General features: G+C 50.9%; 3 protein-coding genes across 14 annotated transcripts in view; 2 read left to right on the plus strand and 1 right to left on the minus strand.

Moving 5' to 3' along the window:
* LOC108394770 (cyclic AMP-dependent transcription factor ATF-7) overlaps window positions 1-10,291 on the plus strand; it is a 95,498-nt gene extending 85,207 nt beyond the window's left edge. For 2 of the 9 annotated variants that reach the window (XM_037007223.2, XM_037007224.2), the window contains exons 12-13: window positions 5,298-5,335; window positions 7,974-8,475. In XM_037007223.2, the coding sequence (XP_036863118.1) occupies window positions 5,298-5,335; window positions 7,974-8,159 (224 nt within the window). In that variant the 3' untranslated portion in view covers window positions 8,160-8,475. Of the gene's footprint in view, window positions 1-69; window positions 8,566-10,172 lie in introns of those variants that run through there. The other 7 variants (XM_037007225.2, XM_073213459.1, XM_073213457.1 and 4 more) reach the window with 7 other exon arrangements.
* Window positions 8,572-10,601, plus strand: NPFF (neuropeptide FF-amide peptide precursor). The gene is made up of 3 exons (XM_017656524.3): window positions 8,572-9,940; window positions 10,173-10,291; window positions 10,391-10,601. Exons 1-3 carry the CDS (start codon window positions 9,707-9,709, stop codon window positions 10,506-10,508), a joined length of 471 nt encoding a protein of 156 aa, XP_017512013.1. The 5' UTR covers window positions 8,572-9,706; the 3' UTR covers window positions 10,509-10,601.
* A 253-nt stretch (window positions 10,602-10,854) lies between these two features.
* Window positions 10,855-16,069, minus strand: TARBP2 (TARBP2 subunit of RISC loading complex). 4 transcript variants are annotated; one of them, XM_037007221.2, is made up of 10 exons: window positions 16,007-16,069; window positions 15,634-15,811; window positions 14,920-15,089; window positions 14,084-14,186; window positions 13,418-13,513; window positions 12,795-12,867; window positions 12,478-12,595; window positions 12,048-12,175; window positions 11,439-11,640; window positions 10,855-11,281 (listed from the first exon to the last, which is right to left on the minus strand). In XM_037007221.2, exons 2-10 carry the CDS (start codon window positions 15,684-15,686, stop codon window positions 11,124-11,126), a joined length of 1,101 nt encoding a protein of 366 aa, XP_036863116.1. In that variant the 5' UTR covers window positions 15,687-15,811; window positions 16,007-16,069; the 3' UTR covers window positions 10,855-11,123. The 4 variants fall into 4 exon arrangements, with proteins under 4 accessions (XP_036863116.1, XP_017512016.1, XP_036863117.1 ...); XM_017656527.3 differs by having other exon boundaries at window positions 14,920-15,084; window positions 15,634-16,046; XM_037007222.2 differs by having other exon boundaries at window positions 15,575-16,046.
* Between the last annotated feature and the right edge of the window lie 758 nt (window positions 16,070-16,827).

A 16,827-nucleotide genomic window follows, 5' to 3' on the forward strand; every position in this document is an offset into this window, starting at 1 on the left:
GTAAATTTTTTTCTCAATCCCTACAAGAACATTGACAGGTAAATCCATTAAACTACTTATTTGTTGCAGAAAAGATGTATTTAGTTCCTGCTCTGTGGTGTAGACATTATGGTAGGTACTTGACACAAGATAAATGAGACACTGTTCCTACCTCTGAGAGACTTATAGAGTTATGAGGAGATAAACATGTCACCCCGTCAATCAGGTAAGCACAAATATCCTAGTCAAAGAACCCCTAGACCAGGAGCTTCTTGAGGACAGGGCTTCTCTTTTATTCTTTTTATTCCATTGCTTGTACATGGTTGATGCTCACTAATCACTAAATGTTTGATGAATAAATGAATGTATTGTCTGAAAGCACAAGTGATGAAAGAGTTAATTTTCTGAGTGTAACAAAGCAGGCTTCACAGAGGAGGTAATATTGGAATCCTGAAAGAAGACTCAGACATTCATAAGGAGTGAATCAAAAATACAACCATTAGAAGTTTGCCCTTATTCCACACATCTCTGTTTATGCAGCCATAGAGGCTTTTTGATGATCAATAAAACTCCTTTACTGTTGAACAACATGGAGTTAGCTTTTGTATGCAGCTCAGATACTTGTGTTTAGTAATAAAATGTTATTGTCACTTTAGGTGAAGCAGCATAGCTCATAATAAATATTTTAAATCATTAATGCCTAGCTAATTGATAGGAGGGTCTAACAGACTTCATTGTAATTTGTTGTGTTAACTGAACCTGGGTCAAGGACTTGGTCAATCATAACATTGATGGTATCTTGATATTAATCAGGCTTACCTGTGGTGCAGTTACATGCAAAGGGAACATAAAAAATAATGGAATGAGTCAATTCCTGTGGTAATTAATCAGAGAGGATGGCTGAAAAGAGATCTAATATTTTAAATCACTTTAAAGACATGAAGAAGAGGAAGAGCGTCCCAGTAGGGGTAATGAACTGCAGATACCTAGAAGCCGGACAGGGTAATTCACATGTTGGGGATTTGCTTTACTGGTATAGATAGGCTAATTTGGGTCTAGTTCTTTCTTCCCTTCTCATAGCTTCCCATTTCTCAGCCCATTCATGGCTTAGAAGCCAAGATTCTGGAAAGTTTTCCCCTAAAAAAAGATGGGCTTCCTTTTCCTTTGGGCTCCTTTAGAATGATGGTAAAAAGCAGTCCTGCCTGTTTCTAACTACTTGCTCTCTGCTCTTTGCCCTCCTTCCTGGCAGAAAGCCCCAAGGAAAGCTCAGAGCCAACGGGTTCTCCAGCCCCTGTGATACAGCACAGCTCAGCAACAGCCCCTAGCAATGGCCTCAGTGTTCGTTCTGCAGCTGAAGCTGTGGCCACCTCGGTCCTCACTCAGATGGCCAGCCAAAGGACAGAACTGAGCATGCCGATACAGTCGCATGTGATCATGACCCCACAGTCCCAGTCTGCGGGCAGATGATGCCTCCCCTGGTGGAGAGGTCCCCGTCCAGAGCTCGCCCGCCTGAGAGCCAAGAGAGATGTCATCTTATTCCCTCCCCTCTGCCTTGGACATGGCAATATGGGGGGAAATGTGGGTGTTGTGAGTAACAGACAGATATGGGGCTTTTCTCTTCAGCCACGTGGTCATGTACGTTGACACCTGTACTAGGAGCCTCCCAGCCCGAGCCGCACAGATTATCCCCCAAGTTGAGGGGGTTTCTGATGTACTCACAGCCAAAGACCTTTCCAGATGGTCCGAACAGTACCCCCTGCTCGTGCACATGTTCCTCTCTTTTAACACTAACCCTGCACTTCTGGGTTTTGGGCTTCTTGGTTCCCTCTCTTCCCACTAAGCCGTGGCTGTTACCTTCTTGTTCCTTAGCAGCATGCCAGTTCCTACTAGGTTGAGGGAGGACAGAGTTGATGGCATATCACCCACTGACCCATTACCAGCTGCCCCCATGGACTCAGGACTCTGTCTCCCAGTAGCTGCCTATTTATCCTTTCTTCCCTTTCTAAATCCTAGTTAAAACATTCACTTACAGAGAATGTAAGGGTACCTTTGATGTATGAAGTAGCAGTATTTTCCAGCTCTTCCATAAACTTTAGCCTTTCTCCTTACCTTCTACCCAAAGAAAACCCCAGAAAACAAAACAAAGAAGCAAGAAAGAAAACAAAACCCCAAGAGTTCTAGTCCTTTTTCATGTATTTCCAGAGCTATCTGGGTACCTCATTTTGTCTCTTTAGTTTTCCCAGTCTAGTGGTGGGATCTTTTCTACCTCCCACTAAGCTCTGGCAATTTCGTCTTGTGGCCTTATTAGGTATCGTTTGGTAGGGAAGAGGGAAAAAGCGTGGGGTCTGAGTAGCTGATTGAACCCCTCCCTGCTCCGTCCTCCTTCAGTTCTAATCATCAGGGCAGGCAGGAACAAAGTAGTTTAAAGTTCATTACATCAGGTTACTGGACTGATTCTTTTATATTTTATAAGAGTTTACAGGCCAAAGTACACATATTCCTTTTGATCATCTTTCTGCTCCTGCCTCTCCCTCTGCATTCCCCTGCCCCATCACTGCCTCTGTCTCTCTTCTGTAACTAGGTCATGTAGCTCTCTGGAGGCTGTCATGTAGGGGACTCTTGTGCTCCATTGCTCTTTCCCCATCTCTCAGCTACACACAGCTGTCTTCTTTTCTGAGCTAGGGTCTGATAGTCACAAGTGTCCCTCACCCTCTAGATCTACTGTTTCTCTTTGACCAGATTCCTGGCCTAGGCACTAGGTCTCTCTGGCTCCGCAGTGCTTCTTCAGGTCTGTTCCACTCTCTGCCTCCTAGATGAAATGCTTTGCTATGATCCAGGCCCCAGGACTCTTGAGGCCTCAGAGCCAAGGTCCTGAGTGGGTTTTCTTTCATTTTTTTAATAACAATGTGGTTACTATATTCACCCTTATTATCAAGTCCCCACCCCATACCCCATTGCAGTCACTGTCCATCAGTGTAGTAAGATGTCACAGAGTCCCTACTTGTCTTCTCTGTGCTACATTGTCTTCCCCGTGACCTCACACACACCATGTGCACTAATCATGATACCCCACTGAGTGGGTTTTCTTAAGTAAAAGGTAGAACTGGGGAAGGCAGGAAAGGGGCAGGTATAGTACTAATCTCAGCATAAGAGCCCTACTTGTTGAAGGGTCTAGCCTGAGAAATTGGCATCTGCTGTTCTCAGCCATTCTTACTTTGAAGAGTTAGGTTTCAGGGGGAGAAATTCATCCCCCTTGTCCCTCTTTCATCCACGTTAAAACTTTTCATCTTCCTTTGGCTCTAAACTATGTGATTTCTAGCAGGGCCATCGGAAGCAAGCCAGAGCCAGAGGCCTGTGGCTAGATAGGCCAGCTCTAATAGCCCTTCGGCGTGAAACCCTTCCAATTGTCCCAGAGCCATCTTCTGCCATCTGCTCCAGCCAAGGATGTCCTTTTCTCCCTCTCTCTCTCCTACCTCCATCTTAAACATACATACAAAGTAACTGCCAGCTTCTTTTCTTATTTTGTCTTCCAAAATTGGCTGACATGGGGGAATGAGGAAATGGTCTAAGCTACAAGATTCCTGTCTCCTCAGAATGATATATTGGGGAGCCAGTGAGATGACATGTTCTAGACATTTGTTTTTAGTATCCCCTCCTTTTCAGAGCCAGTGCTGAACAAGCCACACCTGGTGATGAGAAAAGAGAGAAAACATAGTTTTCTCATCCTCTCCCCACCACCCCCAGGATCCAGCAGGAACAGCCCCTGAGGTGACTCAGACTAGCAAATGGCATGGCAGATGGTCAACATGCAGGTTACCACCTCTAGGGACTCCACTTGCCTTTAAAAATTCACAGCTATGACTTGTGGTCAGGGCTTCTCTTTTAGATGGCTGCACCCTGGGATTTTCTCCTGTTTTGTTTTGTTTTTTATTATCTTGATTTCCCACTAGCAGCCTTGCCCTAAAGCTTGCTGGAGTTTATGGCTCCTAAGGAGCCTTCATAAGACCCTTGACTAATTTCCTTCCCCCCTTTAGCCAAGTGTTTTTCAAGTTGAGAATCCACTTGCCAGTGCCCTCATGCCCTGTCTCACCACTTGGCCTTGGAGGAACTTGGAGTCCTGCCAGTCCGTCCCTGTGTAAGAGGGTCTTACTTAGTTTCTCACTCCCCATGTCTGATTATCTTGAGTCCTTATTTTATCAGTGAGACATTAGTACTGGGGACATAAATGAGGGACATCACCAGAATTTTAGTAGTGAAGTAGCAGTGAAATGAGGAAGGGGCAGGACAGATCCCCCAGACAGCTCTTTAGTTGGTCCTTGGTCTCAGTAAGAAGGCAGAGCCATTGCTCACCTTGAAACTCTCACAGTTAAGGGGAATGTCACTTACCTTGTTCTTGCTGCCCACTGTGTGGCTGCTGTCCTCTGTTCTTTGCCTTCCAGACTCATCTGGACCAGGACCAAATGTCATGGAGGGTGTCACTGAGCCCTTCTTAAAGGACCATGGTCTTTCTAGGGGCCTAAGGGAAGACACTTTCTGAAAGGAGCCAGCAGTGTGGATACCTTAGGGCTCTTCCAGATGGATGCAGGACTCAGGCCTCCCACCTCACTCCAAAGACACAGCTGCCAGATAGCCAGGGTCCTAGAAACCAGGTCTCTGGTTTGTAGATTTTCTGCTCCATTCTTTTAAAAGAAAGCTTGCTTTGAGTTGAAAAGTTGCAGAAAGCCTCCCACACTGCTAAGTAGGACTGGAGAGAGCAGGACCTCCTTTACTTTTTTCCTGTTGGTTGTACATCCCGAATCTGGCTTACTTCACCCTCTAGTCCTCCCCTTTTCGCTATGCTCTAGACCGTATACTCTTGGTGGTGGCAAAAGAGGAGATGGCCCAAATGATCCTCCACCTTGTGGACTTCTCTGTGCCTGTCCTGATGGTCTTGGCTCCTTCCCTGATTGACTGCGCTCCAGCACCGCCCATACTTGTAGACAGGGTGCTTAACTATAACCATGCCCTGCTAACAGCCTGAGCCACCAAGCAGATAACAAAATATTCCTCTTCTGGTTTCTGAGGCTCCGTCGCTTCACACTGAGTGGCTCCTTGAAAGGTGCTAGCCCTGAGACACCTTTCCCCGCAAAATTCCCTCTTTCCTTCATAACATCATTCCCATCCCCAAATCATTATTTTTCATTAATATTGTACATTGTATGCATGGGAAGCAAATGTATTCTTCTTTTAAAATTTCATAATAACCACTGTTTAGAATCCAGTCCTTCCTGTCGATACCACATATGCCTTTGTTGATATGCTCTTTCTGCTTTCTTTAGACTTTTGTTTGACAGGCGTGGAAGAAAGAACAGGACAGGTGAGGGGGACCCGTCATCCGACTTGAGCCTCCCACAACCCTATCATCCCCCTCATAGTACAGAACTGATTTCTCTCTGTTTCTGTGTGTGGACATGCATGTGCACACAGATATACTCCCCACCCACCCACCTCAGAGGAGTGGCCCAGCAGGAGTGAGCATGGCTGGCTGCTGGCCACCATTCCCATCCTCTACCCGTCTGTTCTCTCTTTGGGAAACATTTCTGCCCCAGAAGAGAAAAGGCTGGGGAGAATAGGGCAGGTTAAGGCAGCCTATGTCCTTTGTAGATGGAGGTTTATATTGTAGCTGCTGGGAGTATTTTATTTCACTAATAGGGGGCTGGTAGCACAGCGATACCTCATCAGCATTAGCTGCTGGGAGTGACGTTTTAGCTGTGAGAAAGGGCTAGAGCACTAGTTTCATCAGCTTTCCCGCAGGGCAGTGGTTCTTAGAATGGTCCAAGGCCAACAGCACCATCTGGGAACTTGTTAGAGAGGCACATTCAGAGCCCACCCAGACCTGTTGAACCATGAACTCTGGGCACAGCCTCTAACAGGCACCCCACGTGATTTTCATGGACACTAAAGTTTGAGAACCATTGCCTTAGGGGCAAGCTCACAAATTCTTGTAGGGTATCAAGAATATTTTAAGAACCATCCTCTGCCTTGGCACTAATATATTTTTCCGTTTCCTACAGTCCCTCCCTCCACTCCCATAAGAACAACAACCACATCACTCATCTCAAAATCTAGGTTTGTTTTCCTTCTGCTTAGCCCTAAAACCTGTCCTGCATCAGTGTGGACAATTGTCCCGTATTCCCTCATAGACTGGTCACTCTACTTTCTTTGTTACAGGAAGGACCAGCCAGAGCTTTAGCTGTCCTGTTCTCCCATATATACACACATACCTTTCAGGCAGGGAGATGAGCCTCTAGCCCCAACAGCAGAGGCTGCAGCCTCCTGACATAGTATCTGTTGAAAAGAAAGCAGTTGTGTATCTATGGTTACATCTCTGTTCATCTGTATATCTTTGACATGTAGCAACACCTCTCAGTCTCAAGAAACTCACCTCTGGGTCTCTGCAGACCCCAGGGTGGATTTTGATAGGTAGGAGGATGCAGTGCTACAGGCTATTTTGTTACAAAACCATCTTCTCCCTTTCCTGCCACCTTATTCAGCATGATCCCTGTGAGCAGGCTCACAGTCTCTGGGATGGGGCCGAGCAGAGGCTTCGCTCTATTCTCCCGAACCGTCCCTCTTCCTTCCCCCATGCCACTTAGCATTTACCCCCCAGCCATGCCTTCTCCCTCTCCCCTTGCCCTGACATATATTGTGCCTTATTTATGCTGCAACTGTAACATTAAACTATCGAGAGAACCACTGTTCTGTCTGATACATCAGTGCTTTGATTTTCAAGTCCCATTGTCCGCTCTTCCTGGAGACTCACTGGGCTCTCATGTCAGTCATCTTCCTCACTCTCCCATTTCTTAGGATAGAAAGAGCAGGGATTTTTAGCCCTCCTTTTTAGGCAGGGAACACACAGCCTAGGTAAGATGGGCGGTTTACATTAAAAAAATACAATAGAAGGTATGGAGACCAGAGCTCAGAGTTGTGCACTGCTGGGGGGACAAGGGCCCTGGGCAACAGGGGAGCACTCACTAGGGGACTGCATGCTTCATGTGGACAGATGGGGATGAGGTGTCTGAAGGCACGTGGCCTCTTACCCTGCAGGTGTTTAGTCACCACCCTCTGCCCAACAGTAACACACAAAAACAAAAACAAGCCCTACTCTCAGGTTACCAGCATGACTGGAGAGCGCACACATAGACACAAAGTGAAGCTTCTATGATTCTGCAAGTTCCATTGGTGTGGGGAGGAGGCTGGTCTCAAAATAGGAGTGGAGTTTGTTTAGAAGCAGGTAAGAGTTCAGAAAAATAAGTAATGCTTGGGAACTCTGGGGAGGTGTAGGGTGAGCACCACTAATTTCTTGCATCTATGTATTCCTCAATAATTACCAGAAGCAAGGAGGGGAAGCCAGGCTGAAGAAGTGGACCAGGAGGTAGCAGGTGCCTCAGGGGGGTTTCCCAGTAGGAGAGAAGTGATTTAGAAGCTGTTGGTAGAGGATGTTTGGTATAATTGACACAGACAGGGAGCCTGAATCTCCTTAGGAGAATGGGAAAGGCAGTGGTTGTCTTCATTGTGTTGTCAGAAGCACATGGGGATCCAGAGAAGGGTGAGGAAGGAAGTTGCTGGAAGCCCAATACCAAAGCCAAGACTAAGAGCTCTGGGAGGTGGGGGGCGAGACTCTGCAGGTAGGGCAGTTTCCCAAGTCAGAAGAATTAACCCATTCCAGCTTATCAAGGAGTCTATTCATCTCCATCCTGGGCATAGGAAGCCAGCGAAACCAGCCCCTTTCTGAATGTAGACTCAGCTAAGAGCCACTTGTAATTGGTTATCAGGGAACTATTAGCAGGAGAAGCAGCAAGGGTGGTAAGCATGAGTACCTGCTCTGTTAGATGAATACTAGATGCTTTGCAATCATTAGGCGATTTATTGCTCACAACCACCTCCTGGTAACAGGAGTAGTTCGTCACTTTATTGATGATGAACTGAGGTTTCAGTTAAAACCCTTGCCCAAGGCACACAGTGACATGCAAGAGCTGGTGGTATTAAGACGAGTTCTGGCTGAGCGCAGAGGCTCTGCAGTGCCCCGCCCGCCCTCTCAACGCTGCTCCTCTGGACTTCTGTCAGGTAAGAACCTCGTTGTGGTGGAGGACCCACTTTCCACAGAACTGTCTACCCATGGATTTAATACTCCCTTTTAAAAAGCAGTGAAACTACAAGATGTAGTGATGATGAATGTCGGGTTCTGTGCTTGGGACCAACTGTGAGACAGCTTACATAAAGGCTCACCGCAGCCTAGGTTGCATGAATAGAAACACAGTATCTAGACCATCCAGATCAAAACCTATGCTAATCTCCTATCCAGAGTATAAATTGGTTTCTAGATGCCTTGCTTTAAAGGTGCACTTCTTTCCCACTGAACAGAAAAAGACTGTAGTGTGGAAGAATGAAATTTATCTTCAGACCTGCAAAAGACTTGTACGAACGAAACACAAGAGATGCTCTGTGAGACTTAATGGGGCAAGCTAAGACCCTGGTGGATGCCACAGGAGACGGATGCCTGCTCGGTGCCAGGACAAATCTTCCAATGACTGTCTTCACAAGATGGTAAGTTCCCTGGGACTTGGGTATGCAAGAATCATCACAGCTAATGTTTTGAGGACACTTGCTCTGTGCCAGATCCTGTGCTCAATGGATTACAAAAAAGTTACCTCAAATACACACCCAAGGAAGTAGTTTCTTTTAATGTTGCCATGTGTTAGGTGAAGAAACTGCAGTTTAGAGAAGTAGACAGCTTGCCCAAGGCTGATTCACAGACTCCATGTCATGGCACTTCTCCAGCATACTAGAGAACCACACTGGTGGGAACACTGAGGAAGGGATTCTCGGATCAGAAGGGATATGACACCAGATGACTGTGAAGACCCCTCCCTGAGAGACAGTGACTCTGATTTTTCCTAGGACAGGATTCTAGTTGCCTGCCTCAATAGGTCACAGCCAGAGCCAGGCAGAAGCTGCAGTGACTAGAGGTGGGCAGAATGGTAGTTCAACCCCAGAATCCTGCCCCTGCCTTTCTTTTGGGAGCTCCTTAAAGGAGTCGAGGCCTTAGGAACCTCCATCCACCCTGCCTTTCAAAGAGCACTAGTCCAGAAAAGAAATGGCCAGACCTGACAGTGCAGAGCTATGACCACAGGGTGGCAGCAATGCTCCAGCTGAGGAGGGTGTCTCTGCAGGCCAGGTTGAGGCAGGTCTTAAGTTATGCGCTCTGAAGAGAATGGGTTTAAGCTCTTAACTGAAAGCTCTTAAACCTTTCTGTCTTCTCTGTATCTCACACTTCTGTCCACAAGCAAATCTCAAGAGTAGTCACTTGCCAAAAGGTAAGAATGCAGGGGTATGAATGTATGAATGGGCTAGGTGATCCTGAAAAGCCCCAGTGTGGATCATCCTGGCCAACTGTGACCCCAGCCCTTTCTGGCGGAACTTTCTCTATGCTTTTATTCTACGAGTTCAGAAAAAGAGGAGGTGATCAATTAGAGCTCTCCAACCTGTTGAGGGATTGGGGGTTCGTGAAGGCCCCTCAGGGCCTGGCACTGACAAAGCATGTGTAATTAATGGTGCTGCTTGAGCTCTGAAGACAGGATTTATTCATCTAATAAAAGTCTATTAACACCAGGCTTAGGGACTAGGGGCTGGAGGCTGAGAGCAGGAAGTCCTGGGGGAACCATGGGAGGATCTCAGGTGGCTCTTAATGGAGCCATACATTTCCATTGCCGGCTCTAGATTCCCCCAGGCTGCTGTGAGAGGGTGGACGGCGGGTGGAGGGGGGAGGACAGCAGGTATAAGAGGCGGGTATGGCTGTAGGACAGCAGATGGCAGCATGGACTCCAGGCAGGCAGCAGGGCTGCTGGTGGTGCTGCTGTTAATAATAGAGGGGGGCCATGCTGAAGGACCAGGGCGCCAGGATGGAGATCAGATCTCAGAGGTAAGTTAGTACCCCAGCCCCAGGTCACCATGTTCTTCCACCTCAGCTTGAGACTTGTCCTCTAGGTTTACTCTCTTCTGGCTGCCAGGCTCTTCACCAAGTCCTCACATCTAAGTAAACGGCTCTGTAACCTCCTTTAACTTGCCCCTAGAAGTCATTCCTTTCTTCTTCTGGTAACCTAAATGTCCAAGGCCTTTGCCCATCTACCTTCCCGGATACTCCACTACCACAGGAGGACAACAAACCCTGCCCACCACCGGATGCCCAGACCCCTGGGTCGCTCTTGTGCTTCCTGCTCCAGACCATACAGAGACCCAGCCGGGGCTCAGCCTTCCTTTTTCAGCCCCAGAGGTGAGTCTGAGTGGGACAAGGGCCAGAGAGAGGGGAGAAGGAGGGGCTAGAGAAGAAAGGACTGGAAGGACCTACAGCTGAAGGTGGATCTCTCCTAAGGTTTGGCAGAAACACCCGCAGCTCCTGGAGTAATGACCGGCTGAGTCCCCGAGCTGCGGAGGGGCTGAGCTCGCCCTTCTGGAGCCTGGCTGCCTCTCAACGCTTTGGGAAGAAGTGATATGTCATCCTTTGATGTTTGCATGTGAGGCCCACACCTAAAAATGCCATCCATGTGTACCCCCTAAATAAAGTAGTCTGGCTTCTGAATCCATGTCTGGGTCTGTAGGAGATTTGAAAGGGCTGGGAGGGAACCCCAGAGTGAGACCACAACCCCTCCATGTCCACCAAACCAGACTCGCCAGGAACGACGCAGATGACAGGGTTCCTGGAGGCCACTGCCTCCTGCCCCCAGAAAGGCAAATACAGATACGCAGGGAACAAGGGGGGGAGGTACCAAAGGGAAGGCAGTCTGGTGCTAGCCTCCTCTGCCTTCAGCACGATTCAGGGAAACAGAAAGAGCAGGCTTTAAGAATCCAAAGAGTAGAACATTTATTCTGGGCTCCAGAGGAGAGCCCCCCGATTTCATTCCCACTCGTCACCAGTGGGCCTGGTGCCAGCCAAGGCCCTGCAGTCCCTGGCTCCTGACCCTGTTCTCTCCTCAGCCTGCAGGCAGGCAGTCTGTGTCAGAGGTAGAGATGGCACTTCCAGGGGCTACCAGAGCTGAGCAGACGCATAGGCCAGGGGCCAAAAGAACAGGGAGGAAGGGTGCACATCCTTGAGTCCAGCTGGTGCCTTACTTGCTGCCTGCCATAATCTTCAGGTACTGTAGGGCACGGCGAGCAGCCTCTCCTCGGGCTGCCTCCCTGGTGGCTGCAGACCCATGACACACAGTGGCTGGCTGTGTAGACAGCTCCACCAGGCACTGGCAGAGCCCACTCAGGCTCAGCTCTTCTGGAGACCAAGAGAGGGAGAAGGCAGTGTTGGGGAGAAAGCAGTGGCAAGTGGGGTGCGTCCACATCATCGTCACACCCTCCCCAACCCCCTTATACACATCCATACTTGCTCTGGTCCAGTCCCCACTATCCCCCGGCTCCCCAAATAGCCATACCAATATCCAGGTAGCTGACATGGAAGGCCTGCTCCTCGGAGAGCTCACTGAGGACACCGCAGCAGGCAGGGCCCAGAGCACCTAAGAAGCCCAGAGAGCAGCTGCGGAGAGACAGCATCTTCTCTCCCACTGAATTTCGCAGAGAATCCCAGGTGCAGCCTGGGCCCCGGTTCCGAAGTCCATCAAGGCGGGAGCCCACACCCTGACAAGATGGGGACAGCAGGAAAAATGCAGCTAGGGGCTGTGAGACCTAGGCACTTCCCAGACATTCAGTGTCCAAGGAGAGAGAAGCCCAGAGAATGCTTCCTCCAGCTTGCCTCCCCCCCCAGCCCATCTCTATGGCCCCCCTCTAACTATTAGACCCTGGATGGGTGGCCAGGCAGCCTTCCTCATTCCAGTACCAGAAGCTTCAGGCCCCCTGCCCTGGGCCAGCTCCCCCACGGCACTCACCAGGCAGAGGGGCCCAAGGAACTCTGAGCCTGCCAGATAAATGGGCACAAGCTGGCCTGGGACCTAGAGAGGCTCACTCCTAAGACAGATCTAAGTTCCCAGTGGCTTGCCCTGCCATGGAAGGTGGACCACAGTGCCTGGCCCACATGAGCCACTCACAATGGAGAAGTGATCATCATCAGGCTCTGCCTCATTCCCATCCCGGGCATCCAGAGGCACCGTGTGCACTCGGAGCAGCATTTTGGCTGCTGCGTTACGCTTTGCCAGCTTTTTGGAAGTACCACTGCCTGCATGTGGGAAGAGAATTGATTCCCAATAGACCCAGTGTTTTCCACCCAGCTCCAACATGGGTTAAGGTCTCCTCAGGGGATGTCAATTGCAAAGGAAAGCTCAGGACCTGCCCTGCACCCAAGAACCTGGTCAGCCAGAAGACAGTGGGTAGGATGGGGTGCAAGGAAGAAGCTAGGAGTTGAGCTGGGGGGATCTCGGCAGGAGAGCAGGGGCTGAGGCAGAGAGGCTAGGGGCTGCCTGTGACCAGGGCTGGAATGCTGGGGACAGCAGCTGCAGCAACTCCCTCGCATCCAGTTACCAATCTCAACGAAACGTTCCACTCGGCAGGTCATGGTAAACTCTTTGCGGTGAGCTGGCCCAGACTCCTGGGTGACTGTGTACTCAGGCAACCTCCAGCCTTTCTGCACCACCAGCTCCTTGGAAGGGAGAAACCAGGGTGCACAAGGCTGAGTGCAAAAAGACTCCTCACATCCTCTCCTACCCTAGGAGCCTCAAATTCCAGGTTCGAGAAGGAATAAAGGCAGGGGAGCCCTCAGAACAGAGTAATTGCCTCCCCTTGCGGTCCCGGGTTCAAGGAAAGACAGGCATGCATGAGGAATGAGGTAGGGAGCACACCTGCAGAGCGCCAACGGGGTTGCACTCGGACTGCTGAGGGGAGACGGAGGGCTGCACCTCCATGGGGGAGCTCCTGAAGGAAAGGCCCAGAGCCAAGGCTGATGGGGCTGCTTCCTTCTGTGGCTCCCCACGAGTCGCAGGCTCTGCTCTGCTTTCCCCTGCTACCGTATCCCTACTCCCCACCAGGCAAGCAGCCATCTATATGTCCAGCCTGCTTCCTTTCCTGGCCCCCACTCAAGTGGTCTCCTCCAGGTCCCAGGCCCATTTCAGTTTTCTGGAACACTTGATCATCATCTCACCAGGAAAGCGGGAGAGGGGCTACATATCCAGTCCCTGGTTCACACACAGGACCATGCTATGACCAACTCAGAAGAAAATGGAGCCTGTAAGACCCTTAAACATGGTCAACATCATCCACATGGCTGGCTATTTAAAACTGTAAATAACCTCCTGCCCCAACAGCTTGCCAGCTGATGCAAATTCTTCGAATTCTGGCCCCCAACTATTCAATCCTCTGTTTACTCAGACTGCCTCCTGCCTGACCAGCCAGAGTCCAAGGGCTGGGGGACCAGAAGCCAGAACCCCTTCCTCACTCCCTCAGGCCATCAGGAGACACAAGATACCTGGTTGGAACAGCAGGTGGAACAGGAGTAGCAGGTGCTGCCACAGTGAAACCCGGAACGTCCTCAGGCAGTGACGTGTCTAAGGGAGAAAAAGAACTTCCCGAGGGGAAGAGGGCCTTTGATTCACACCCATATTGGGGTGGAGAGGAGAAGAGGGTGGGGGATTCAGGTCCTGATCTGCCCACCCCCTAAGAAAATTCCTTCCCACTGGAGCCAACAACTCAGGGAAGTTCAACCATCAGCTCCTCCTCCTGGGATCCTTTACTGACAAACACAGTCGGAAAGACTGAGAAAATGGGAAGGAGGGTCTCTTCCCACCCAAGAACCATGGGAACAACAAACTCTGACCTGAGTGTGGAAGAGGGAAGGACATCTTGCTAGAGAGAGGAGGAATGTTGGGGAACAACTTCCTCCAGGCTCAACCTCCACTCCTCTCCCTAGTCTGGAGCCATGCCATAGCCATGACCCCTCAAAGGGCCATTCCCCCCAGAATCCCTCACAGCAGCAGGAGCCCTGAAAGCATCCTGTATGGGTCCAGAAGAAGCTCTCAAGAAGAGGCCAGGTCAAGGTGGCTAAGTTTCACCAGGCCAAGGCCTACTGGGCAGAGGGGATGGTGCAGGGGTCTGGGTTCCTGGCAGGGCCTCTAGGAAGCTGTTCCTCCCTCACCTGCTGTCCTCCAGGGCCGGCTCCAGCATGCTTCCCCCTTTGAGGTGTTTGAGGGCCACCTCAGCTGCCTTGTGCTTGGCTGCCTTCTTGCTGGGACCCTGACCTGAGAGAGGGGCGTGGGCAACACTGGAGTCACTGTGAGGACAAAAAGAGACCAGCCTCTCTCCTCACAGCCCAAGGGAGTCAACCAAGCCCATCGCCAACCTTCCCCTGCCTAAGATTGGGCATGCTACACTAACTGCTGGAAGGAAGAGCCCTCATATTTCCATAAGCTCCCCAAATCAAGCCATGCCAGGCAGGACTGCTCCTGAGCTCAGATGCCTCTGGTAGAGATTTTTTCTCTGCCTTACTCTCCTCTGGGAAGCACTTTCTCCCATCTCAATAAATAGAGATGGCTGGAAAAACAGAAAGAGGGTAGGCTCTCTAGAATCAAAGCCTGGTTCTGCCACCTACAAGGCATCTGAGCCTCAGTTTCCTCATATTCAACATGAGGATACTACCACCTACATCACTAGATTAGACTGAGATTTAAGATGAACTAGGAATTTGGTTAAGCACCTGGCATAGAGCCCAGCATAGCAGGCACTCATAAGCCACCTACTTCACTGAGATTTCAGTTTATCTCCTTTTACTTTTTCATCTAGGGTGATGACAGTCTGCCAGATCACTGTGGCAGTCCTGCTTACCGCCTCAACTCTCCTCTAAGTCCTACCCACCTCTTCACAGATTTGTTCTCCCAATCCAGTCAGTGGCTTTTCCCATGAAAGCTCTCCTCTCACCGACTTCGGAGAAGAGAACTGTGAATGCACACCCCAGATTGCCCAAGCCTTCCTCACCAGTGCAGCTGGTGTCGCCAACAGTGACCCGGAAGGTGAAATTAGGCTGGTGGGCTTGGCCCTCGGCTTTGAGAAGATCGTACACGGGCGTCTTCCCTATTCTGGTCCCATACTCCTGCAGAAGGCTGATCGGGGTCTTGCCCGGGTTGGCTGCCAGCATTTGTTCTATACTGCGGGAAGGGGCACAGACCCTTATCACACCTCCCCTCTGCACCCACCTGGCCAAGCACTGCCATATCCAGGCACACTATGTGGGACACAAGGTCCAGGGAACCTCAGGCAGTACAGCACCCATTGCCTGGGTTCAATGTAGAATAGAGGTGCAGGCTGGAAAAGCAGGGTGCACTGCGCCAGGGCAAGCGGACAATGCACTATTCCTCTCAGGACGATAGATCCTGTACCCCAATGCAGGTTGGAAGTACATGTTCCCCGACAAACTGCAGGCCAGGAACCCAGTACCCACCAAATGCACTGAATGTCGGGGGCATAAAGCCCAGTGCCCCAATGCTGTCTGGGAACCGGGCCAACCCCAAACTATTTAGAGCTGGAGGCAGTGGCCACTGCTCGGGACGCATGCCGGGAACCACGGCCCACTACCCCAGTGCTTGCCGGGAACAACCCTCAGGCCAGGTGCATGATGGGGCCGCGCCGCTACCTCCTCCGCACCACACGCCACGCTTTTCGTCCTGCGAGGATCGGCACGAGGCGGCTCACCTGGGCAGCCCGCAGCCCGTGGTAGTGCCGGAGCCCTGCTCCTCTTCACTCATTCCCTCCTCCGTCCCCGCAGGCGCCACCGTGACTGCAGCCTCTGCGCGCCCCAATACACCGGCGAACGAGCTAGGGCCGGGGCCGAGCCCCGAGTCGCGGCCGGTCGGGCCCGCCACGGGGCATGCTGGGAAAAGGAGTCCCCCGCCCCCCACAACTCCATGAGTTTCCAACTGGAGGGGAGCTATCCGCCCCACAACCCTCCGCGTGGTTCGCCCAGGCGGGCAGCACCGCCTTCTGGGAGGAGCGGACCCCCCACTGTCCCTTCCCGAGCTGAGGATGGGTTTTTTTGTTTGGGGTTAGGGGGGATTAATATCGTTACAGCTCCTTCCTTCCGTGTCTCCTCTCCTCTGGGTTGTGAGGCTCCGGGCATGCGTACTAGCTGAGTGGAAGTGGCCGGGGGCGGGGCGGGGCGGAGGGGAGCGGGCGTGGAGGGAGGAGCGGGGGTCTTTTAAATCCTTGGGAAACTACAGAACCCAGGAGCTCGCGCGCCATATTCGTCGCAGCTATAGGGGCAGGGGCAGGCTTGCGCGAGAAATTTCACAGCATAATTGGTTATTCCAGATTGCACTTGCCTTTTCTGGGTGGGTTGTGATTGGTTACTTCGCCTGGGGGCGGGGACACTGGAAGTCCAGCCCCCTTTCACCCCGCCTCTTCCTTGAGAGGAGGTGGTGATTGGACCAGGGGCGAAGCTGTTGCCGGATGGCTCTTTGCAGTTTGTGAGGGTGGGCTTTTCCTGACGGGAGAAGGGAGTGTTCTTTGCAACTCAGAACGCTGAGGCAGTCCATGTCCGTCTTATAAAATTCGCCTTCAGCCCTCGACATAAGTCCCTGGCCCGTGGGTCTTTGTCTCACAGAACCTCTTCCTAGATTGTCCTTCACCTTTCTCCTTAATTCCGCCCCGCAGCCCGTTTTCTAAAGCTTTTTTTGGAATGGCCCGGTGAACCTTTCTGTAACTAGCCGCGATACCCGCTCTGGGGCCTGAGTGGAACAACAGGATTAGAAGGATTTAGGCACATGGTGGTCTCATTCCGTCTACCTTGGGTCTTGGGTCTCAGATGAAGAAAGGGAAAAAGAGGTTTCTGGCCTCTTAAAACTAATAGATTAATCTGTGCGGAGCAGGACGCGTATTATAGGGTACCAG

This window comes from Manis javanica, chromosome 10 (genome assembly GCF_040802235.1).
Source record: "Manis javanica isolate MJ-LG chromosome 10, MJ_LKY, whole genome shotgun sequence".
Taxonomy (NCBI): Eukaryota; Metazoa; Chordata; class Mammalia; order Pholidota; family Manidae; genus Manis; species Manis javanica.

Excerpts from the sequence above, each read along its gene's own strand:
- NPFF (XM_017656524.3), top strand. The coding sequence starts at position 9,707 with ATGGAGCCATACATTTCCATTGCCGGCTCTAGATTCCCCCAGGCTGCT. Across the intron at positions 9,941-10,172 it reads ATGGAGATCAGATCTCAGAG|GAGGACAACAAACCCTGCCC; the intron begins GTAAGTTAGTAC and ends CCACTACCACAG. Across the intron at positions 10,292-10,390 it reads TTCCTTTTTCAGCCCCAGAG|GTTTGGCAGAAACACCCGCA; the intron begins GTGAGTCTGAGT and ends ATCTCTCCTAAG.
- TARBP2 (XM_037007221.2), bottom strand. The coding sequence starts at position 15,686 with ATGAGTGAAGAGGAGCAGGGCTCCGGCACTACCACGGGCTGCGGGCTG. Across the intron at positions 12,596-12,794 it reads ACCCCGTTGGCGCTCTGCAG|GAGCTGGTGGTGCAGAAAGG; the intron begins GTGTGCTCCCTA and ends CTCCCTTCCAAG. Across the intron at positions 11,282-11,438 it reads TGTCAGCTACCTGGATATTG|AAGAGCTGAGCCTGAGTGGG; the intron begins GTATGGCTATTT and ends CTTGGTCTCCAG.